The 24,724-nt window shown below is 43.6% G+C and overlaps 1 protein-coding gene across 8 annotated transcripts in view; it reads left to right on the top strand.

Annotated features, from left to right (window-relative positions):
• GLI3 (GLI family zinc finger 3) overlaps positions 1-24,426 on the top strand; it is a 215,829-nt gene extending 191,403 nt beyond the window's left edge. For all 8 annotated transcript variants that reach the window (XM_075493586.1, XM_075493585.1, XM_075493579.1 and 5 more), the window contains 5 exons: positions 8,043-8,192; positions 9,742-9,906; positions 12,555-12,845; positions 16,075-16,402; positions 17,585-24,426. In XM_075493586.1, coding sequence (XP_075349701.1) covers positions 8,043-8,192; positions 9,742-9,906; positions 12,555-12,845; positions 16,075-16,402; positions 17,585-19,875 — 3,225 coding nt within the window. In that variant the 3' untranslated portion in view covers positions 19,876-24,426. The remainder of the gene's footprint in view (positions 1-8,042; positions 8,193-9,741; positions 9,907-12,554; positions 12,846-16,074; positions 16,403-17,584) is intronic.
• The last annotated feature ends 298 nt before the right edge of the window (positions 24,427-24,724 follow it).

Raw genomic sequence — 24,724 nt, 5'->3', positions numbered from 1 at the left:
GCGTTTGGGGCAAAAAGATGACTCCTGCTCAGGCTTATACTAAACTCCACAAAATGCAGATGTTCATTAATTATTAGTAGTTTGACTGCTCTCGGTCTTTGTGCATTCCTCACTTCCGAACTTGTATGCCACGTGAGACAAGAACAGTCTCTTTCCATGTGTTGCGCTGACCCCAGATCTTTAATACATTTTTAAATATGGCTTCTTAAACCCGGTCTTCTCCCAGTGGCAGCTGTGCTGGCCCAAGACAGCTGTTGACCCCAACTGTTTGTTGCAACATCTCTGAGGTTCCCCTCAGTCTGCCCTTCGCATGGGAATGCTCCCTTGGATGCTGGAGTCAAAACAGCCAGATTAACCCAAGCCCTTCGGACCCAGGCAGGTGAATAAGCAGTTTATGAGCTACTGAGGCAGTGCTGTTGGAAGTACAGCAACATCTTGCTAAGAAAAGGTGATGAGCTGTTATGGGGCAGAACCATGCAGCATCTCAGCGCAGCCAGAACCTGATGTGATACCCGCCCCCGCCACTTTCCTCCTTTCTTACTGTTTCCATCCTCTCTTCCAGCTGTTGGTTTCCATGCTGCCCTTCTCCTGTGCCTGTCATCCCTGTCCATCTACTTCCGTGGACTGTCTCAAGTTATAAATCATCATTATTTTTCAGTTGACTTAGGCTTCTAATTTTGATCCCTCCCTTTCTTCATTGACTGCTATTGCCAGTTCTCAAGGGACAGAGATGGGAATCCACAACAACACACTAATAAATGAGCTTCAAGCATGAATTCAGCTGGAATGCTGACTGAGGTCTAATTTTTTTCTTATAATTAAGTATTAACAGTTATGTACACAGAGTTCATATATTACAGTTTGTAAAATAGTGTAAGTTATATTCCTATTTTCCACATACTTCACTCCTTTCTGAAATAACCATCTTTTTGACGGAAACTTTCTTTATTTGGTGATTTGATTTTTCTTAATGAGTAAAACCTTTTTAGTCACACTGGAGTTATAAACGTTTGTGGTACATATTTTTTTATACTGTTAAAAAAGTCACACTCCTTTCTCTCACACGTAACCCCAAAATATCTAATTACTGAAATGTGGTATGCCACTAGTCCTCATTTAGGTTTACAGTCATGACCAAATCTAGGAGGAGGGGGGGGGCTTCATTTTTTAATAGTGGAAAACTTTGAAAATTAAGTATTGAGATTGAATGACAAGATCAAACACTGTGGGGTGAGGAGTGCAGTGTGCAGACAGAGTATTTAGTGCATTCATTATACACAGAGGGAATTGCCATGCAGTGCTTTTAAGATCCAACTGATTTTAACTGTGGGTATTCGTTTCAGCAAAGGTGTCAAGACTGTTGAGGTGCTGACCTGCTTTGGACCAGATCAGCGGATTGTATAAATTGTCATGTTGCTAATCAGTGTTAGCAGAGATCTGTCACAACAGCATTTCTTAAATCTTCCATAAAGTATGTAAGACAGCCGCAAGAATTCTAATAGAATAACAATAAATGCATCCAAAGGAAGGGAAGCAGGAGTGGAGATAGTTATCTGAGCTTCTCCACAGGCATGTGCCTATGCAGAAATGCAGAGTTCTTCATGTATAGCTATAGCTTCGGCTTGGCTTTGGGAACTGCAAGCAGCTTAAGCATTTATGCCACCATAAAGGTTTAAAGCAGCTTAAGTGCTTCTTCCGTCTCAGGAACTAAAAATGGCTTAAGTACTTATGCCACCCTAAGGACACGAGGTCAAAAGCACACTCTTGACTTGTGCAGCAGGGAAGAGACATTAGTCTCTTGTGGTTGTTTAGCCTGGTTATGCCTGCAAATGATCTTTAGTAGGGGAAGGACAGACGGGATCCATACCTATTTTCCAGCAGATAAGAGGAAATTAAAATGCATGCATTGTTCTAAGAGAGAGTCACAGAGGTTAGAGAGAGACTCGATTGCAGTGATTGGAATGTGTCCAAAAAGTCTGCTGGGGATTTCACTCCACAGAGATGCAGGTTTTTTTCCTCCTCACAATGGGATTTCTATTGTCGCAAGATATTTCCTGCCTCACCAGGACCTCCTTTATATCCTGACTTCTTTACAAAGCTTTTGTCTGTCCATCTTGCTGTGGATCATGGAGTTAATCTTTATCGAGATGTTAATGAGATGGTAGGGAGGCCTGCCTGATGTCATCTCTTAGTTGCCTGACTACCTAAAATGGTAGTGAGGAGCAGTGATGAGCTGTGGATTGCATCCCTGGGGAGCAGGCAAGCATGGGTACTTGCTTAAGTGCTGCCCTGTCACTTTTCTGAATGCTGATACTCCTTTTACAATCACTCAGATATCTCAGGAAGCTGTGTGGGTCAAGAACCTCAAAAGTATGCACACCACTCATGAACAAGTGGCTACTTTAGTGGGAATCAGAGACCTGAATACTTCTATGCATGTGGGCTTTAGCTTTCCTGGGCTTTAAGTCTCTGCCTCTACTGTGGCCGTAGCAGTAGATACTATTTTGCAAGGTTTGTTCTTGGGAGGGGTACATTCACAAGCTCTGAGGTACTCAGGTGCTTCGGTAATGGTCTCAAGTCCAAAGCAAAGGAGAGATCTGTACTTACACCTAAGCAAGGACAGGGAAGTTTGAATTCTGTTACACCAGGTCTGGTGAGCTCTGGTATACTTCACACTAGCCTGGTCGAGAAGATTGAAGTCGTACTAGAGCAGGTGAAGAGGAGGGCTGAGAGGACCACTGAGGAGGGATGGACTAACACAGTCCTGGAAGTGTCAATGAGGAACCTGGGAACAAAATGACAGGCAGGACACAGGGACTTCCACAGCTCAAGCCAAAGGAGGGTAAGAGGTGGAATGAGGACTCGGTCGTCCTAGAGAAGACCAGAAGGAACCAGTTTATTTAATCCAGCAAATGAAGGCAGAGAGGAGAGTGCTGTCTGTCAGTTAGTTGGGGTGGGGGAGGGAGAGAAATAAACACTGTGCAGGGAAGCAGAGCTGTTTAAGCTAAAGGATAGTGTTGGCACAAGAACAAATGAATATAAATTGGCTGTGAATAAATCAAAGCTAGAAATTAGTTGCTAACCAGCAGAGGAGTGAGTTCCTAGAGAGCCTTCCACTGGGACCAGAGGGAGCAGATCACCGACGTACTTAGAAGACAAAGCTTGCTCCGTTTGTGACCGGGATTATCTGTAGTGGGGCTAGCCACAGCGAGGGATGGGCCTGATGACCAGGAACCCTCCTTCTGTTTCTAACTGTATGTGGGCTTAAGGACAAATCTACATCCCCTATGCAAAGCACATAAATAAGAGTGTTCCCTGCAGGACTTACAGGTCAGGGACAGTTAATCCCCTTCCAAACCAGTCTCAGAGCTATCCAGTCTGTTATTGCCGGACACAATCTCTGCACGTTTCCTCTCTTGCAGCCCGTGGGCTCCGCGGCTCCCTTGTGCAGCTGCGGGATGAGCGTTTAGCAGCCATTCCACTGCAATGCCTCTTCGCCATTCGCTCTTCATCTCCATCTTCTCCATTCGCTCTTCATCGCTCTTCAAATGCAGTGGCTGTGCTAGTTTGGGGGACTTTCTGTGGCAATACAGGCCAGGGGGAGATTCGTGCTAGAAGATGGCTTAAATACTGCTTCTGCTTGATGTCAGTGGTGAGGTTTAGTGAGGAGTTATTTAGCACCTCCTTTTTTAATTTTTAAAATACAGGGAAATAACTGTAAGAAGATAAAAGTCTAAAATTGTCATTGTATTATTGAAATTAAACCAATTTTTGGCAATGGTGATATGTCTTCCATTGTGCCAGTAACATACCACATTATACCAATACAGCATGCTCTCTTCCCAGTTTTCTCCTAGCGTATGCTAGGGTAGTGTGTCTCGGTGAGAAAGCAGAATCAGGAGATTTTCCCAATGTTTTCTGCTTTATCCACCAAGTAACACTTTGCTTTCAGATACCATCTCAGTTGCAGGTGACAATCATTCTTTTTCTGTGGTTCCTAACTCATTTCACTGGTATGAAGGGGCTTTCCTCCTGCTGTTTGACGACAGTGAGAGCACGTTTGGCCTTTGTTTATGTATTGAATAGCTAATGGGTACCAAGCAGTCAGCTAGGATATGCTTAGTTACTCCTTTTCTTCTAAAAACCATGTGGAGGAGGGAAGTAGAACACTAAAGTTATTGCAGATCCTACCTCCAGTGTCACCTCACATCATCTGCTACAAGATGGAGTTGCGCATACAGTATGCATTGATTATATGAGAACATGTATGTTTTAAGATGTTCCCTTTTTAAATAGTATTTCTTACCATGTAAGAAAATATTTATGCTTCCAGAACACTGCAGGTTGTGCTTCCTGTTACCTCTGGGTTTTGAGCTTCCCCAGTAGAGATGACAGGCCAACTTCAGCCTTGTTTTCAATGAATTTGGTGGCATTTTTGCTCTGGAATTGAAATCCATCTCAGAGCTTTCTCCTTCAAAGCCAGGGCGTTCTGAGACCAAAATCAGTATTTAGGTCAGCTCCCTCTAAGCAGTTTCGGGTATTTTGGAGCCAAATGATAATAGCAACATTTTTTAAAGAAAAGAAAATGAGCCAGGACAGACTGAGGTTTGGTAATGAGCATTGAAGTGGCATGAAAGTGACTGGTATTCTGCAAATGACCCCTGTTTAGCAGCTTTTTGGAGCCGTGTGCAATGGGAGATAGCTAGTAGAATTCCAGCTTTTAATGGGGGCTTTTTTTTTCAGGTCAGAAATTCTTAATAATACAGAGCTGGTGCTTCAGAGCCTTGTGTTAGCAAACCTGACACTAGGGAGTAATATCATTGGCTTTCATGCGCCTATTTACTGTAATAAGGATTACCAATGTAAGTAAAACTTGCAGGTTTGGGCCTACAAAATTAAAATAAAAGCCTTTTCACACCCTGAAACTGCATCAAAATTCAATTTCACCAGGAAAAAAAAATCCTTCTGATCTAGTCCCTGGAATGTGACATTTCATGGGTGTAATAAGGTTACAAACAGATTATAAATTGAAACCCTGTAAATCCTTATTGTACTGTACCAAAGCTTCTGCTTTGCATAATACTCTTATTCCTGACTGTTCTTTGTTTTACAAGCTCAAAACTATTCATTCCCTCTCATAATAGAGACCAGGGAGCCAAAAACACCGTGCAAAATCCAAAGGTAATTATCTGAGTCAAAGGACCTGAATGCCAGAGTTCACAAACTTCTGAACTTTTCTAATTGCCGTTGTTTGCACAGTGAGACCTCCCTCTTCCTTTAAACATGTTGTAAGTATTGCACATTGTTTCTGCCAAATGATAATGATAAAAAATCCCAGTGTAGATTTAGTTCCTGTTTTGTATTTGCATAGTTCTGCCTACATGCCCATAGCAGATGACTGACCAGTTTTCAAATCGTAACTTGAGTGAGTGAAGGTGTTTGAATCTGGCCCTACGTGGTCAGGATTGCATATGCTGTGAATCTCCTTACCTGAGAGCACTGCTGGTTTCTGCTATTGGCCTCTTACTTGTGCAGATTTAATGTCTAGCAAGTGTCTTCTTCCAGACCAGCCTTCCAGTATTTAGGCACATTCATAGGTCTGCTAAAATATCACCCCTCTGCAAAAAGCAATTGAGGAGCTCACCTTAGAACTAAAGAAATTACCCAGATTAGAAGAGGGCTCGTTTCTTCTAGGCTTTACCTGAAGGTGAGGATCCTCAGAGGGGTTGAATGAGAATGAGATGGCTTTGCAGGTGAGCTCTCAGAGGCCACTTGGAGCATCAGAGCAATGAGGGAAAACAGTGCAAAGAGGGGTTTGATTTTAGGAAGAGCAGAGGGAGTAGGAAAGGAGTGACAAGATAAGAGAGCAGGGCAGATGAGTATGGAAGGACACAATTGTGCAGTGACCTGAGGGTGATCACAAGATACTTGACAGGTGAGCCAGCAGAGTGACTTAGAGAGGCGAATGATCAAGTCACCATCTTGGGCAAGCTTTGTCAGCCACTGCAGTGAGCCTGGGCTGGGGAGGGAGTGAGGAAGGGAGTTTTACACCCATTAGAAAGGCCAGTTTTAGAGGATGCTCATGCTGATAAAGACTAGAGGTCTGGAGCAAGGAGCAAGCTCATTTGTAGGGACAAAGAGAAACAGTGTCCTATGGAGAATTTCTCTGAAAGAGCATCCATGGTGCCTGAGTGTCCACACAGCAGGAGGTAAAGGGAGGTGCTGTTGTGAACTGGTTGAACCAGCCTTGAAGTTTTTGTATCAGATGGAAAGCCTGTGTCGCACACTCAATTTTCATTTCTCTCTTGGCCGTGTAGGTTTAACCAGATAACTCACAGTCTGTAAAGTTTACAGAAAGATTTGGCCAAGAATTACTTTAATGCATTGAGTTTTGTCCTGTTACTTCTTTCTCTTTCAGGAAAGAAGAGTGCACATTAACCTCATTGTACTCTTCCGATGCCATTTCACAGTGCAGGGCATCTGTACACTTTTGGTACAGGCGTGTAGTACGAATGGACTAGAGATATGCACTTGAAACATAAACTCCTGCAGATTACATGTTGTACGTTGTCCAGCACATCTGCTCTGTTCATGCGCTCTGCACCCCATCACAACTTTTAAGAAATGGCAATAAAGTTCCAGAAAGAGAAAAAGAGCAGTCATCTTTTATAGGCAATGCACATCTGTTTGCCATGGCAATGCTGCATAATTGTGAACATAAGTGATTTTATTTGGTTTTCTGATTGTTTTCAGGACTTTAGAAAAAATCAGGATTATCGTCTTTGTGTTCCAGTATGAACTACTGAGTTTCTGTACGGCTGGCTTTTTCTGTGAGCTACTTATGGAGCAGATACAGATTTCATCCCTGTGCTGTGATCAAATACAAACTCTGGAAGGAGTTTGTCTGGTACCTTGATGGAAATAATCGCATTCGCTGAGAAATACGGCCATCTAGTGGCACAGCTAGCAAGCTGTGGTAGAAAGTACAGCAACGGTGAAATCTCCGAGGCAGGCTTTCTCCAAGAGTCCAGGAGGATGAGTCAGGTAGCGCTTGCTGAAATTCCAGCCTTCATAAACCTTTGACAGTCCAGGTGTAGGTGCTTTTGTTTCGGTGTTTTCAGTGTTTTTGGAAGCTGTGCAAAAAATTCAAACAGTTAAACCTTGAAAAAACAAATTAATCTTGAGGCTGGCCCTGATTCGTCTGCCTGTTTCTGCTCAGAAACACAATCAGGGAGAATTAAATCCATATTTAAATACTCTTAGTATGAACCAGTTCTTAGTGAAGGGAACAGACCAAGCTACTTTTCTGGAACAGTAAAAGGTACACAGCCCCAGCCTGTCTCTGGATACACTCACGCAGATGACACTGACCACAGCAAGACACGTGCACACATGTCAACAGGCCTGGGGCAGGTGTCACTCCCAGAGACTTTCAGGCAGAGCTGTACTTGGCAATGGCAAAAGCTGGCTTGATGGATGCTTCTGTGCTCCGAGATTTTAGTTACTGTGGTGTGTAGGGTTTTGTTTCTGCTGCCACAACATGTACGGTAACCCAATACATTTACTGAAAGAAAATATGGTGAGTTAAAAGTTTTGGTGGAAACGTGGTTTAGCAGTTCTGTTGATTTTTCAGGTTGCAGGACGTGTTTTTAAAGGCCTGATTTTGTAAACCTTGTTTGTGTTGAGTGGCACTTAAGTAAGGCTTCCCTGATCCTGGAAAGCATTACTCAGTGTGAATCACACAAGTGGTGCCATGCATGAGATTATCCAGGAACCGTTTAACAGCCTGTATCCCTGAGGCCTGATCCAAAGCCTGTTGACCTCAGTAGAAACAAATTCATGGGCCTTAGTGGACTTCCAGTGAGATCTATAATTTGAATCCCGTGATAGCTTTGGAGCGCTGACAATCTTCTTACTCTTTTAGTACCGCAGGATCCTGGTTCACACCTGAGCCTCTGGTGCCGTTCCAATGCAAAGTTACAGTAAGGCTGATGACAATGTTACATTTCTGTTAAGCTGTAATCTCTCTTCTACCCGAACAGCATATAAACAATGACCATATACACGGTGAGAAGAAAGAGTTTGTGTGCCGATGGCTGGACTGTTCCCGGGAGCAGAAACCATTCAAAGCCCAGTATATGCTGGTGGTCCACATGAGGAGACATACAGGGGAAAAGCCACACAAATGCACTGTGAGTAAAGGGGGCTGAGCTCCAGGCTCGGACAGGGGAGCTGGGGCTGTGCAGGGAACAGAGCAGCGCAGATGCTGCATTCCCTGATCTCTTGTCCATCGGACATTTGTTGGAGAAGAGACTACTATGTCTGCTTCGTTACCTAGAGATGGCAAGAGCTTTAGGAGAGGGAATTCATTGGATAATTTGGCCCACTTCCTCAAGTTTAAAGTGCAAAGAAGCCCCAAAAGGCATTATTAAACAGGGCTCAGTTTGCTTAATTATTTAAAAGCACTTTCTCTTACAGAGCTACATCTGGGTATTATTGCTGGCCACCAGCCTCCTAATGACTTTGCAATGGATTTCTGTCTTAGACGAAGTACACAAACACTGTGCTCTCCTGTAAGAGAAGATTTACGTAATGCTGGAAGCATTTTAACCTGAGCTGTGATGGGGTTTGCGTGGGTAAAATCAAAATCATAGAATCATAGAATCATTTAGGTTGGAAAAGACCTTTAAGATCATTAAGTCCAACCATTAACCTAGCACTGCCGTGTCCACCACTAAACCATGTCCCTAAGCACCACATCTACACATCTTTTAAATAATACCTTCAGGGATGGTGACTCAACCACTTCCCTGGGCAGCCTGTTCCAGTGCTTGACAACCCTTTCAGTGAAGAAATTTTTCCTAATAGCCAATCTAAACCTCCCCTGGTGCAACTTGAGGCCATTTCCTCTTGTCCTATCACTTGTTACTTGGAAGAAGAGACCAACCCCCACCTCACTACAACCTCCTTTCAGGTAGTTGTAGAGAGCAATAAGGTCTCCCCTGAGCCTCCTTTTCTCCAGGCTAAACAGTCCCAGCTCCCTCAGCCGCTCCTCATAAGACTTGTGCTCTAGACCCTTCACCAGCTTCGTTGCCCTTCTCTGGACACGCTCCAGCACCTCAATGTCTCTCTTGTAGCGAGGGGCCCAAAACTGAACGCAGTATTTGAGGTGCGGCCTCACCAGTGCTGAGTACAGGGGCACGATCACTTCCCTAGTCCTGCTGGCACACTATTTCTGATACAAGCCAGGATGCTATTGGCCTTCTTGGCCACCTGGGCACACTGCTGGCTCATATTCAGCTGGCTGTTGACACTCCCGGGTCCTTTTCCGCCAGGCAGCTTTCCAGCCACTCTTCCCCAAGCCCGTAGCGTTGCATGGGGTTGTTGTGACCCAAGTGCAGGACCCAGCACTTAGCCTTGTTGAATCTCATACAATTGGCCTTGGTGCATCGATCCAGCCTGTCCAGATCCCTCTGTGGAGCCTTCCTACCGTCAAGCAGATCTACAGTCCCACCCAACTTGGTGTCAGCTGCAAACTTACTGAGGGTGCACTCGATCCCCTCATCCAGATCATTGATAAAGATATTAAACAGAACTGGCCCCAATACTGAGCCCCGGCAAAATTACATTGAGCAAGGTTATGAAGGCTTGGAAAGTTTCTAAACTTTTATAGGTCAGCTTTTTACCGTTGTCTGCAAGTCCAAAGATTAAAATTAATCCAGACTTACTTCGTGTCTGCAGTTTGAAGGTTGTACAAAGGCCTACTCCAGGCTAGAAAACTTGAAAACGCACTTGAGATCTCACACTGGAGAGAAACCATATGTGTGTGAACACGAAGGCTGCAACAAAGCTTTCTCCAATGCGTCCGACAGGGCCAAGCACCAAAACAGGACTCATTCCAATGAGGTAAGTAAGCATGGCTTCAAAAAAATAATAAAATTGGGAGTTGAACAGACTTACAATGTGAACATGGCAATTTATTACAGAGAACAGGCACAGAAACCCTCAGCAACCTGAAAAGGCTAAATTCTACATAGGTCTTACGAGCACAGTCATTCCAGTGTCGTATGGACCTAAAGAGGCTGTGGGTCATTTTATTAAGTGGAAGAGAGGTTTGAAGGAGGGGGTCTAATGGAAACACGCGCGTTAACCAGGGACAGATCTGAGCTGAAATGCTGGAGTCGTTTTTCCCTCCAGAGCTGGAGGGGCTGGTCCATCGCCCAGAGCACGTCCCCTTGCCTGGGTCGGTGGTGACACCTGGCGGCTGCTGAGCCATGGCTCCTGCAGCATCTTGCAGCGTCCTTGTGGGCTGCTGGGGACAGCTGTAGGGAAGTGACCAGGCTTTCGAAACTTTGGGTTGCCCTGCAAGTTCTGAGTTGTGCCTTTTCCTTCTTTGGGGTCTTTTACTCTTCTTTCTATCCTGAACAGACCTCACAGAGTAGGCATGCAGTGGAGGGAATTTGATCTTTCTCGAGCAAACCAGCTGTGGCAGTCACAGCCGTCTCCCAAACCCTCAGTGTAACAGCTCTTTATTACTGTGTGTTTCCCATTACTGCTGCCCCCTCTTTCAGGAGTCACACCATCTTCATGCCTTGTCCCTGTTTTATTGTCCCATTTCAGGTTACACAGGGAGTCACATCATCTCAAACTCACATCTTGGGGGAGCCCTGTCTCTCCTCCTTGCCCTGTCTCTGTGCTCTTTCTAGCCTAATGCCGAAAATACTGGAAGAGCAAGACATACCAGCATGCTGTGTGGTTTGGACACCATAGCAGGTGTATACATTTCCACATGGCTTGTATCCTCTGTCTGTCAGGTCTATCTCAGGTATTCACTAGAGCTGGCAGAATCTCCTGGGAGCATTCATCTTCTTCCAGTCCCCTGGTCCCTGCAGCATCGCTTGAGTCACAAGGCAAGCAGAGAGCGTTGCACGTCTCTGAGTTCGCGCTGTCCCTGCAGTGTGTGCTCTCAGCAGCCCAACAACTGCGTTGAAGCCCAGCAGCAATTTTATGAATTGTCACCAAGGTAGAAAGAAGTTCATCAGAGTCAAGCCAATAGCTGACAGCTTTCGTTTCATTCACTCTCTGAAACAATCTGTTTATTGCCTGGTTGATGAGTAAGATCCTCACAAACTTGCAGACATGACCTGGGCTCCCTGTTGTTTTAAGATCAGAATTTCATGGCCAACAGTAGGTCACAAAAAAAATTTTCTGCTGCACATCATTTCTGGTAGTTGCAGCAGCAAATTTTTCAAATGAAAAATTTCCTTTACGATTATTTCCCAATGAAACAGGCTAATACCCTTAGGCAGCGTATACTGATGTAGTGCCATGAATACTACGGAAAGCACAAACCCAATTCAGCACTTCCTTGCAGTGCCATTTTGGTTGTAAGTAGGTAACCTACAGACAGATTTAAAAGCATCTGAGATATCTTGATAGAGATCTGCCCTATACATACGTAGAAGAGAGCTAATTGATTTGTACTTCCATAGCATCTTGAGAAAGCCTGCCTTAGTAGCTCAGCATCAACTTTAAATTGCTCACAACTGACTTTTTTGCTCCTGTTCAAGTCAAGGGGAGTTTTTTCCTGCTGATGCCAGTGGAAGCAGGTTTAGGCCTAGATAGCCATTAGGAAGCTACATTTCTCAAAGGCTCCGCAGTGCCATGTGTAAGCAGACAGAGAACCCCTTTGAGGAGCTCTGCATGAGGATGTTTGGGTTTTTTTTTCTTGAGGGCTAGTACAAGTAAGACTTAAAAATAGTAGTTTCTTGGAAACAATTCCATAATAAAAGTGAGTGAATGATACTTTGTTTCCTCAGGCAATTAAAGTGTTTAGGAAGGGCTCAACTCTTCCTTTCTAATCCTCTCATAATACAAGACCAAAAAAAGTCTTTGTGAAAGTATAAGACAGTAAATTTACTTTATTCTGCATTGTTTAATGAACTAGAGAAATTCACAGACAAAGGAAGGTGGTTTTAAAGAAAATGAGTGATTAGTTATGCTAGTAGCAGTGATAGTACTAGTGCATATGTTGCTGCAATGTGAAAATGCTTACAGAACTGAATCCTGTGCTTTAACATTATTCTGGTGATCTGAACGGGCCAGGAAAAAATTGTTCCTCAGATAATCCTGGCTGAACAAATGTCCCAACATGTTTTGAAGGGGGTTGTTTGCCTCTGAATGTCAAGGAGTAGGTACTGAGCATCCTAGAAACAGGATATCAGACTGCTGAGGCCAATGGACAAGACAGAAAATTAGGCCGGTCTTCATAAATTGCCATAGCTCTATTGACTCTGCTGCTATGATACGTCAAAGCTGTGCCAGTTCATATCACAAGAGCTCTACCCTCTGTGAACTATGCAGCATTAATGGGTACCTTCAAAACCAAGGGGAATTAACAGGTTTGAGTAGGTGCAGTCACTGTAGAGGCCATAAGTTAGATAACAAATCCACTATGAAAGCGTGTAACTGTAACACCAGCTGTGCTCCAAGGAGCTCTTCAGGAGTCACACATGAAATTAAATCTAATTTAAGTGTTTATTCTGGCTTGGCAGAAACCGTATGTTTGCAAGATACCGGGCTGCACAAAGCGCTACACAGACCCCAGTTCTCTCCGGAAACACGTGAAGACTGTGCATGGCCCAGAGGCACATGTCACCAAGAAGCAGCGGGGAGATATCCACCCGAGGCCTCCACCACCGAGAGACCCAGGCAGCCACTCTCAGACCCGGTCACCAGGCCATCAGACTCAGGGTGCAATTGGTGAGCAGAAGGACCTCAGCAACACTACCTCAAAGCGTGAAGAATGCCTCCAAGTGAAAGCAGTCAAGTCAGAAAAACCAATGGTATGCAATACACTGTGCCACTCCCTTTGTCCTTTTTCTTCTTACAACCGATTAATAATCCCTTTATGAAATGCTCAAGCCTGTAAACTCTAGCTCACAAAGTTAGGTTTTGTGAGGTTTTCTTTTTTGTTTACATTGTAAGATGTTTTTAAAGCCTAAGAAATAGCAAATAAAAAGATTACTGCAATATGCAGTAAGTACAGTGTTGGCAACTCTCACAATAATTGTTTCTCTTAAAGCTCCATCTTTTGGAATCAGTATTATTATGAGAAAATCACAGCTTTCATTTTTAAAAAGGCATTTTCTTCCACTCTCCTGTTTACAGAAGAAAGTTAGAGAATGTGAATCCTGCAGGCTCAAAACCAGAATGTGAAAAAAACCAGGTCCAAAAGACTAAAATGATGATATTGATGATGATAATTTTTGGGGAATCTAGGGAAACGATCAGATTTTAGGGGCTTGAGGTTGTTGGGTCATGGATCAAACTGAAGCAGGCTAAATTGACTTTCTTGAACAGCAGGAGGAGATCTTTTGATAACATTTGATCTCTATTGTGATGTGACCTCTTATGTTAATCTGATAACTTGACTTGACCAAGTTAACCTAATTCCAGTTTAACTAAATTGAGCTGAATTAAGAGTCTCTGCAGGTCTTTTCACTGGTTTACCTTAATGTATTGCATTAAACCAGTATAGCCTTAAACATTGAAAGGACCTTGTTCCATTTTTTGACATGCTATCTTAAATAAAGAAGTTCTTCTTTCATTTGCCTGCATTTCCTGTGCCATCCATCCTCTCCACAGGGGTTAAAACTAGCAAAGGCAGGCACTCCAACCTCTTCTTACATCTGGGTCTACGATTCATCTGGACGCAATCCTTGGGGACTACAAATATGAGCCCTCCAAATTCTGCTCATATTGTTAATCATGCTGCAATTCAAAGTGATTACTCATTAAAATATGAGTTACTGCTATATTGTGCCTAAAACTCATGCCCAAACTGTGGAGTATTAATCCTGAATTCAGAAACTTCCAAGGGCCCAGAGTTAACTCATGCTGAAGTCTAAAGGAGATCCTCTACTGTCTTCGGTGATAACTACCTTAGATTACAAAGGAACAAAACCCATTCCTCTCTTGCTTAGCTAGGTAAATCTGTAGCATTATTGAGGCATGCAGATGTTTTTAACATGAATAAAATTTGCAGGAGAGAGAGGGGTACTAATGCTGATCGCTTACATAGTATTAAATATTTCTCACTTAAAAATACCTTCTAAAAACAATTCTGTATTTCCTGCTTTTCGTTGCTTGTATGAATTAAGATGTATTTTCTGTTTTTCAACTAATTCAATGTCTTTTCTGTCTAATGCTCTTAAATGTCTTGTTCTAACTTCCTAAGGACAGTGGGTAATAAGGTGAGGGCATTTTAACTTTTCTGCTGTTTTTCTTATTGCAACATTATTTATGTCTTTATTTTAGCCTTCTGCCTGCTGTCCAGTCATTCCTTTATTTAGTAATGTGCAATCCATCAAACTCATTCCCAAATGTAATGTGCTGTGAGCATTTTGCAACACTTGACACGTGAAAAATCTGGCTTATATTGGTAAAATGTCTTCGGAAATGTCTTTGTACCTTCCCCTCTAGATGAGACATCCATTTTTTTCTGTATTCCACATCTAGAAATGTATGTTCCCTGTAATACAGTTCTTACTTCTGTAACCTACCTCACTGTGATCTTGACACGTGGCTACAAGAACAGGCTTCTGACCATTAGTACTCTTCTTCCATATGGCATGGAGCTATTGTCCAGAAGCACAAACTCTCTTCTGTGTAATAACAGTTATTTCTATTCTTGTCACAAAATCTGCCATGGCCAGGATTTGGAAATGAACATGCTCAGTGTGGCCTCATAAATTCTAAATATCATTGTTCAAATTAGAAATAATAAAATAGTTATTGCATCTTAATGGACTCCTCAGGGGCATAGGAAGCTACAGTATTGCCATGAATCTGTGTCTTCATTCAGTGATGTTAAGAGTGAGAGCTGTCACTGCTACCTCAGAAATTCTAGCCAGCATTCGTCAGTAAAATGTGCAAAAAAATCACAGGCTGGCAGGAAAAAAAAAAAGTTAAAAAAACCCAAGAAAAACACCAATAGTGAAATACTTACATGAAACTGTTCTTGAGAGCAAAATGATACTGCATGCCTCATGGATTTGTGATCACACTGATACAACCTACATTAAGATATTATGTCCAGAGACTTCTGTCTATCTTGCTCTCTGTTTTGTCTGTCAGTCTATCTGTCTGAGTGTTTCAGTTTGTCAGAGAAATTTTCCCATTCTTTTATGAGTATAAAAAATAAATCAAGCCCATGTTTCCCCACAGCAAGAATTCTGCTAGAGCAGCAGGGAACACTGTTAAGAAAGAAGAAGCTATTGCAGTGGTTTATATCCCCGTAGATTAGCAGGCTGTACTGTGTACTTAAATTCTTAAATTTAAATTCTTAAATTCTAATGAAACAAACTATTTGATTCAGTAGATCATCGCTTTCTTGATTCAGGGCAGAGATGGTATAAGTTAGAGCGTGCTGCTAGGGTCACAGGACGCTGATAATATGATACAGTATTTTTGCACTGATGCTTTGTCCCTGTTTTATTACATGCCAACATTTCAGGCCAACCGCTGCTTGTAACAATGAGCCTTAAGCTTGGAAAATACTTACATTCTTTAGCCACAAGTCTAATTAAAAAAAACCTAAATTCCAGTGTTGTTGGAGTCTTGTTTGTTTGTTTGCTTGCTGCAAGCCTAGCAGTGTAAATTAGACCTCATAACGTGGCTGAGTTCTGATTTGGTTTATTGACCTGCAATTTCAATTGGGAACAGCGCATACCCAAAATAGAGTATCCATACATACATGCTCACGAATGACATGAAGTGATAGAAGCAATTACAGGAATAACTGAAATAAATGTCTCATGTAGATATAATGTATACTATCAGCAAGATATTAAAGTGGATTTTAATCTTGAGTTTTGCAATGACATTCATTGCAATTAAAATCAATATTCTAGAAAGCCTTTTAATGAACAATCACCATCATCATTTAATGCTAAACTTTTCTTTACATTTGGTTTTCTTTGGCTCCATTTAGATCTGCATTTGCTGCAAGTTCTTTGTTAACATTGTTTGCTTAATCCTCATGTTCTTTTGTTTCTTACTTCATTCCAACAGACATCTCAGCCAAGCCCTGGTGGTCAGTCTACATGCAGCAGCGAACAGTCCCCCATCAGCAACTATTCCAACAATGGGATCGAGCTTACTCTGACCGGTGGCGGTAGTGTAGGAGACCTCAGTGTCATCGATGAAACCCCAATCATGGACTCTACCATTTCCACAGCCACCACAGCACTTGGCTTACAGGCCAGGAGGAATATGACAGGGACCAAATGGATGGAGCAAGTGAAATTAGAAAGGTTGAAACAAGTTAATGGAATGCTTCCAAGACTGAACCCCGTTCCACCTTCCAAAGCCCCGACCTTGCCACCTCTCATAGGAAATGGTGAGATACACATAGCGGGAGTGGTAACACTTTTTGTCCTTAAATTCATTGCTTGCTAGCACAATCTTGCAACCCTTGCAAAACAGTAGTGCAGCTTATGAAACTCAGCGGCTGTGAGAATGGTTCATAAATTGATCACTTTTTGTTTATCCCCTCATTACAAGTCCTACTACCCACCCTGAGAGAAGTCAGATAGTCCCATGTTTTACAGAACAGAGGCCAGCAGGGGAACCATGCATCATGTCTGAAATATTCCCTACAGTTAAAGGGTTGGACCCAAGATCATCATCTGTTGTGTTTTGAGGCAAGGCAGATGAAATAAATACCTGCCAGTTTATTGTATGGAAGTCTTTCAGATGAGGCCTTAACAAGTCACCCTTTGCATAGATGTGTTGGGCTGCCCTTTAAATAAACTGTTTCCACACATATAAGTAATCATATCTACAGATACTACTGCTACAAAGGGCAGATATCCGTGAATGGGAGCAAGGCAGGATTGAACCCTGAAGATTCATAGTTGTTTTTGTACAAGGAGCTGCTCATTGCCAAAATGTATGTCCCTGCTGCCTCTACATTGCCTACAACATGCCCGTAGGTTTCTGCACTCCCCCCAGCAGGGACAGCCCAGATTTTCTGAAACCCATTCAATTGAAAGAAACTATGTAAATTAATAAGTTTATTCTGTTTACTTAAAAACAAAACAAAACAAGGAAACCAGCAAAGATGTTTTGCAGTTGTTAGGACTTATTTCAAGAATATTTCAAGAAGTCTTAGAAATGACCTTGAATAGCCTCCAATTTGTATATTTTGCCATTCCACGCAAATGCCTGTTCAATTATATTTTGCCTATAAAAAGCTCCCTTATGAATGTGTCCTTCTGGCACATCAGTCAGCATAGCTGCACTGCAGGCCAGAGGACTACACCAGCTGATGACAGTTTGTGGCTATGGCCTATAAATTTTGTGCTGAGATTCACACTGAAACATTACCCTTGAGTCTCTGAATTAGCTTTTAACCTAAGGACACAGTTTTTATCCCTACTTCTTTCAATAAAGCACACTGCTATGATTTGCTGGGATGATGCAGGCTTTTCCTCTATACTCCCCTTACTTCTTTACTGGGTGTTTTCTGTACCAGTTTCTGGGTGATGCCCATTTGTTTAACTGTGCATTTTACCTCCAGGTACCCAGTCGAACAGCAGCTGCAGTGTAGGAGGATCCATGACTATTCTGCCGAACAGGAACGAGCTTTCAAGTACGGACATCACTGTGTTGAACATGCTGAACAGGAGGGACAGCAATACTAGCACAATCAGTTCAGCCTACTTGAGCAGCCGCAGGTCCTCTGGAATCTCACCTTGCTTCTCCAGCCGGAGGTCCAGCAATGCCTCCCAGGCGGAGGGAAGACCACAGAACGTGAGTGTTGCAGACTCCTATGACCCCATCTCGACGGATGCTTCCCGGCGCTCCAGTGAAGCAAGCCAGTGTGATGACCTGCCAAGTCTTCTCAGCCTCACGCCAGCCCAGCAATACAGGCTGAAAGCTAAATATGCAGCAGCTACTGGTGGACCGCCACCAACTCCACTGCCTAACATGGAGAGGATGAGCCTCAAAACAAGGATGGCACTCTTGGGTGACTGCAGGGAGTCCGGAGTATCTCCACTGCCTCCAGTGAATGCCCCTCGAAGATGTAGTGACGGTGGGGCAAATGGTTACAGCAGGAGGCATTTTCTGTCTCACGATGCTCTAGGAAACGGAACGAGGAGAGCCAGTGACCCAGTAAGAATGGCCTCTGACAACCTCTCTGTCCCTAGAGTCCAGCGTTTCAACAGTCTTAATAGCTTTAACCCTCCTGCTTTGCCTCCATCCATGGAAAAGCGCAACCTTGTTCTTCAGAACTATACCCGTTCTGAGGGTGGCGTCTTCCGCGGCTTCAGCTCCCCCTGTCCTCCGAGCATCAGCGAGAACGTTGCCCTGGAGGCTGCTACAATAGAATCGGGTGGCAGTCTGAATGATGAGGATCTCCTGCCAGATGACGTGGTTCAGTATCTGAATTCCCAGAATCAGGGCATGTACGACCACTTGTTGAACAATGTCCTAGACAGCAACAAAATGCATCACAGCTCAGTGTTAGGAAACAACAACCCCAGCAACTTTGACCAAGCACCTCCACCGAGCAGTCAGCAGGGAGGCTCCGAGGCAAACAAGAGCGACTTGCCCATTCAGTGGAATGAAGTAAGCTCAGGAAGTTCTGACTTATCTCCTTCGAAACTCAAATGTGGTCAGCGCTCAGCGGTGCAGCAGACTCGGGCCTTCGGACTGTATAACAATATGATGGTTCAGCAGCAGAACCTGGAGAGAAGCAACGTGGCCCAGCAGAATGGCTATCAGAACCTGGTGGAAAACAACGGTTCCTACGGTTTACAGCAAAACACGGTTCTTGGCAGCGGAGCCAGTAATTCTTTCAGCATGCAGCCCAATAAGCCTTACAGTGAAAGCATCAGCAGGCAAGCAATGATGTCTGGGGCAATGGACAATTCCTGTGGCGTGGCAGTTCAAGGGCAGAAACTGAGAAGCAGCAACGTGCCAGTGAGTGGGAACCAGCAAAATTTCGGCCATCCCATGGCAACCAGCGATCAAGCCACTGGTATGGCAAATGGGATGCAGAACAGGAATATGATGGAACAGGAATATTTGCAAAACCAACCAGTCGGAGACGGCATTCATTACCAGGGAGTCAATCAACCCGGTCAAATGATGCTAGGGCAGGTTAGTCCTACCTCACAAAGCAGCCTGTATCAAGGGCCGCAGAGTTGTCCACCCGTGTCTCACACCATTGGTAGCCAGCCTTCAGGTTTGTTGGTGGCCAAAAGTTACCAGCCGTGCTCCAGTTACAGTGGCAACAGACGCCAAAATGTGTTGAGAAACAACCTGGCACAACAGCAAGGACATGTGAGTGATGGCAACCAGATGTACAGGGTAAACACCATTAAGATGGAGATGCAAGGTCAATCACAGCAGTTCTGCTCTAATGTGCAGAATTACTCTGGTCAGTTATATGACCAAACCACGGGCTTTAGCCACCAAGCTATGAAAACAGGTTCTTTCTTTGGTTCGGAAGCTAACTGCCTGCTGCAGGGGACTGCGACTGCAAACTCATCCGAGCTTCTTTCCCCGGGGGCTAACCAAGTGTCGAGCACAGTTGACAGCATTGACAGCAACAGCCTAGAGGGTGTGCAGATTGATTTTGATGCTATCATAGATGATGGGGACCATGTCAGCTTAATTTCAGGAGCCCTGAGCCCGAGTATCATTCAGAATCTCTCCCGCAATTCCTCACGCCTCACCACTCCCCGAGCGTCTCTTACATTCCCAGCTATGCCCGTAAGCACAACCAACATGGCTATTGGGGACATGAGCTCTTTGTTGACCTCACTTGCAGAAGAAAGCAAGTTTCTTGCTGTTATGCAATAGACATTAAAAAAAAAAAAAACACTTAGGAGATAACAGATGAAAAAAAAGACTCATATTTTTTAGTTGTGTATGTATTTTAGCAATCTCATCTCACCTAAATGGGATGTGTTTCAAGTATATTCCTTTTATGGAATAAGGACTCTGAAAACCCTAAAGTGTTCTAGGGAGAAACTGTCTTCCATTTCAGTTTTGAATCAGTATTGCTACACCCGTTCCCTCTCTCTCTCTCTTTTCTCTCTCTCTCCCCCCCCTTTTTGAATGTCTGTATGCTTCCTTTTAATTTTTTTTTAATTGTAAACCAATGTAAACGTGTGAAGTGCATGTTTTTGTTTTGTTTTCTTTTGTTTTGTTTTTTAAAAGAGAGGTGTGATGAAATGACTGCAATTTTCTGTTACTCAAAAGAAACTAGACCTTGTAAAACTGTTGCAATTTTTGTCCCTAAACATATAGGCACAGAATAACCAGGCACAATGCAAAGTGAGCATACAGTGTGAAATCCTCTCTGGATGTATTGAATACATCGCACTGAGGTGGACAACCAGTTCAGAAATGCACTGCCATATTATCGCTAGGCTGTCGTTTCAGAGGGATGGAGCACAAGAAATTAGGAGGTTCAAGCAAATAAGAAATGTAAAACCATCGGCTCTTTGATCCCTAGCAAATGTTTAACGTTTTTGTAAACACACACACAGATAGATGTCACTGCCTTGCATAATGATACTGAGATTGTGTCATGTTTAATCCATTTCAGAGGAAGGAGGGGACCAGAAAGCTATTCTTAGTCCCAGTCTCATCTTTTGCAGGATTTGGTATTCTGTTTTTCAGCCTTCTTTTTTAAATGACTGGATAGTAAAATGATGTGCGTTTGGTGATTTGGGTAGTCTATAATCCCTTCATTGCATACCACATTTGTGGAGAGATGATCAGGGTCTTATGGAGTATTTCATACAATGAAATAACAAAATTGCAGTATTCCATAATGGGGACTTTTTTTTTTTTAATGCAAATAGTTGAGATGTAATTTGCTGAGCCACTGGTTCTTATTCGCAGTAACAGTTCCTTTGCTGGCAGGACTGTCTTGTACATCCCTTTTAGCACATACACCTTCGTGGATGGATCGTATGTTTTAAAATAAGTAAATGCCCATTGACATAACACGCAGTTATGGCTTCAAAAGCATCATGGTCATGGCATGTGAAACAAGTAGAAAACGAATGGCCTAGTTCTCAGACTAGCCAAATAAATCAAAGTGATTGCAGGCAATCTGATAATCTTAAAAGTTTTTCCACTGTATCCAGGATTTACAAAATTAAGAAATTTAAACTGCCATTAAAAATATCAAAGAAACAAGTGGAAGTATGTCTGGTAACAAGTATGTCTGGTAACTAATCAAAACTCAGCCCACCCAGCCTCTCTCTCTTGGTGACACCAACGTGCATTTCATTTCAAAGCAAACCAGTGGGTCAACGCCCAGGCTCAGTTGCACCAGCAAAAATTGGAACTAATGCAGTGTGGTTGTGAAGCTGCTCACTGGTAGAGGTGAATGGCATTTGCTCCATAAGCACTAGCTCTTCTGGCATGCTTTTTGTTGTTCTGGGCTCCATGTCTGCACCCCTGAACACACAGTGCTTCTGGGTAAACAGGTTGGGATGGAGAACAGTTACAAGGCCAAGGTTTAAGCTCACCCACTCCTAGAAGCTGCATGCAAGTCCAGCTCTTGCAGACTTCTCAGTTAAATCCCTATAGTAAAATGCTGCTACGGGATGTAAATGATGCAGGCACTTACAGTCATGGATTTGATGTCTGTAAGGAGCTGCTGTTGAAATACTTTAGCCCAGTCAAAATTAGGAGTAGCACCAGAAGGTGATTTCTATAGGCTAGAAGGCCATAGCACTCTTTTTTTTACTGTAAAAAGAGGTGAAATACCAGCTGATTCAGGGCATGGCATTTGAGCAATGTGCAGGAATACAACCTCGGTGAAGCTGTCAGATAACATTGATCTATTAACAGCTGTTAGAATCGGAGGAAGAACCTGTAAATCATTAGGAAAACATCATAGGAATCCAGTACTGGGGCTGTATTTGGGCTTGTCACAGCACATACCAAGTGATTTGCACTGTGAGCTGGAATGTCAGAAATCAAGACAAATGTAAATATCCTACAGCATTTATCATCATCCAGCTCCTGTCTTTCTCCATACCTTTGGCAAGGATTTCTTCCTTCTTCTGTCTCATGCACTCATTTTCCCCCATCCTGCTCTTTGCCAGTTCCCCTCCTGACCTCCCTGCCCATGACCCAACTATCAGCCCTCCCGCAGTGGTCCCTGGGCTGCACGGGCAATCGGGCACAGCTCACCATGGCAAATGGTTGGTTTGCTGTTGCAGCGTGGCAAAGCTGCTCCCTCCCTGTTGCGCTCCCATCACCCGGAGGCAGCCCTGTAGAAACCTGCTGCCCGTACGCAGCCCTTGCCCCTGCCCTGCTGCTGGGGTGAGGAGGGACACCTCCAGCCAGGCAGGTCACCGGGGAAGAAGGGATGCTTCGTGCTGTATGTTGCAGCACTGTGATGCAGCTGACACCCCTGCTGAGAAACAGCAGCGTATGCAGGAGGAAAGGCTGTGCTGGATGTGTTTCAGATGGTTCTCAGTAACCAATCGCTGGCTGTTTATTAAGCCATCAATTACATGTTTATAAACAATTTCAACAGGGAGACTTATGAGCAGCTTGGGAGTAGGTGGCTTGGGAGAGAAGCCTTTTATTGTTATAGAGCCAATACATTAAAAAAAAAACCAACAAAACCTATTTTTTTAAACTCAGTTTTCCAGTTCATAATTGTATTTGCTGGTCCAATTGAAGCTGGGAAGCTATTGACAGATGTGATCCATCAGAGCTTAGAAGGAGCCATTCATATTGCTCAAGGCTAAAAGGGACTGTTTGAGTAGCTAATTTGCCTTCCTGGATTTGACAAACCTTTGTCACTCACTTACCCCTGTCTTGGGCCAACAATGTGTCTTGGCTGAAACCACATGCTCCAAAAAGGCATCCCGTTTTGATTTGGTAAAGTCAAAGCACCAGAGGCTCCACCATGTCCCCGGGGAGTTGGTGCAAATGGTGTATCATTTTCACCATTAAGTGTATGGGCCACTTATGTTCATGTGTCACTTTTCAGCTTTTAGTATCTTATGTTTTTCTGGTTTATGCTAAAGAGCCTGTTTTGGTACCTGTGAGGGTGGCAATGTAGCCCAGCTATCTTGGGGTTTGGGTTTGTTTTGATAAGGTAGACTGGGCCCTCTGAGCATGGCACTGTTAGGCTGGACACCAGCTTTCACTTGTCAACCTCCTTCTCAATGTGTGGCAGTCAGGGGAAAGTCCCACCATCACTGCTTACGTGTTTACTGGCACCCTTCTACTCCTGCTCTTCCCGTTACAGAGCCAAAGCTTGCTTTTGTGTATCTATCTGCCACATCGGTTGGCATTGCCATAGCAGTTGGAAACCCACCGCTCACCCTAGAGTACTAGAAAATGAAAAAAAAATTGTGAATTTCCTATTTTTAAAGCATTGCAGCCTGAGTCTAAATCACCTTTTTTTCTAATGGCTCTGTGGGGGTCTTCCAGATCTGTTACTGTTGGCCTTGGGCACATCTGCCTTGCTCAGCCTGCGTATTTCTCCAGGCAGTTTTCTTTCCACTAAGAGGGAGTCACCAGGGAGAGTTCATCCGTCAGGTACACCCGGGTGGAGGAAAGGTGTTTTTGCAGAGAAGTCAGTGGGCTTCCAGAGGTGGTTCGCTGGTGAGTATGATGGCCCCGTACATCCACGTGGCAGATGATGTTATTCTCTCCTTGGAGAATGGCCCCAAATGGTACGTGCATTAAGATGCTGGCTCGCTCACTTGCATCCAGTCATTGCTTCCCCCCACCCCTTGATGAAATGGCCGGTCGGCTCGCCCACGCCTGTTGCGCAATGGCTCGTCCTTCTGAACAGCAGTGTTTATATTCTCGCAATGTATGTGCCTTATTTTGTGTTGATCCTGTAAAAGAGAGGGACCAAGATGTGTTGCCAAATTTTCCCGATGAGGCTGTACTCGCCGTTCAGCTAACAGCACATACCACTGTTAATAGTGTCCGAAACGTCTTGTAAACCTCTGGTATTCACGTGTTATTGTCCTTGGATTGGTGGAATGTCTCCTATGGAACAGTTACTGTTGTCAGTCCTGCAGATGTGTAAGATAAAAATGTGTTCATTTTCTTTTTCACTTTTTTTTAGTTTTTTTTTTTATAAAGCTTGTAATCCTTTTTTAAAAAAAAAAAAAAGAAAATGTGTAAATACATTTACGTACGGTAGGAATAGTGTTCAGCTGTAATGGGCCTTAGTGGTCTTCATTTGATAAACCTGCAGTTATGATCTGATGTTTCTCGAGCCTTAGGTTGATCTGAAGGGTCTGTAGCACTGTGTACATATAAACTGTACTTCTGCTTTCAGAACCACTTAGCTCTTTTGTAACAAAGAAAAAAAATGTTTCTTACAATGTCAATAAAAACACAAAAGCCTTTGTACTTAAGTTCTGAGCTTTCAGCTTTTAAAATATCTCCTTGGGGGAGGGAGTAATTTTTTCATTCGGCTGGAGAGCCTGGTTGCAATCAGCGCGTGTATCGCTTCCACTCATGGTCTCTCACTTTTCTGTTTCTGCTTTCCAGCCTATTGCTTCATTTCATTCACATTTTAAAAACCGATGGGGAAGCAACACAGGGCGTTTACCTTCCCTTTAAAGAAGAATGGCTGGGGGGTGCCAGGTGAGGAAATAAATTAAACTGAGTGTCGCACAGATAAAATGTTTGCAAGGAGGGCAGAAAC

The sequence above is a fragment of the Mycteria americana genome, chromosome 2 (assembly GCF_035582795.1).
Source record: "Mycteria americana isolate JAX WOST 10 ecotype Jacksonville Zoo and Gardens chromosome 2, USCA_MyAme_1.0, whole genome shotgun sequence".
In the NCBI taxonomy this organism is placed as follows: Eukaryota; Metazoa; Chordata; class Aves; order Ciconiiformes; family Ciconiidae; genus Mycteria; species Mycteria americana.
This window is presented reverse-complemented; position numbering and strand designations above follow the sequence as displayed.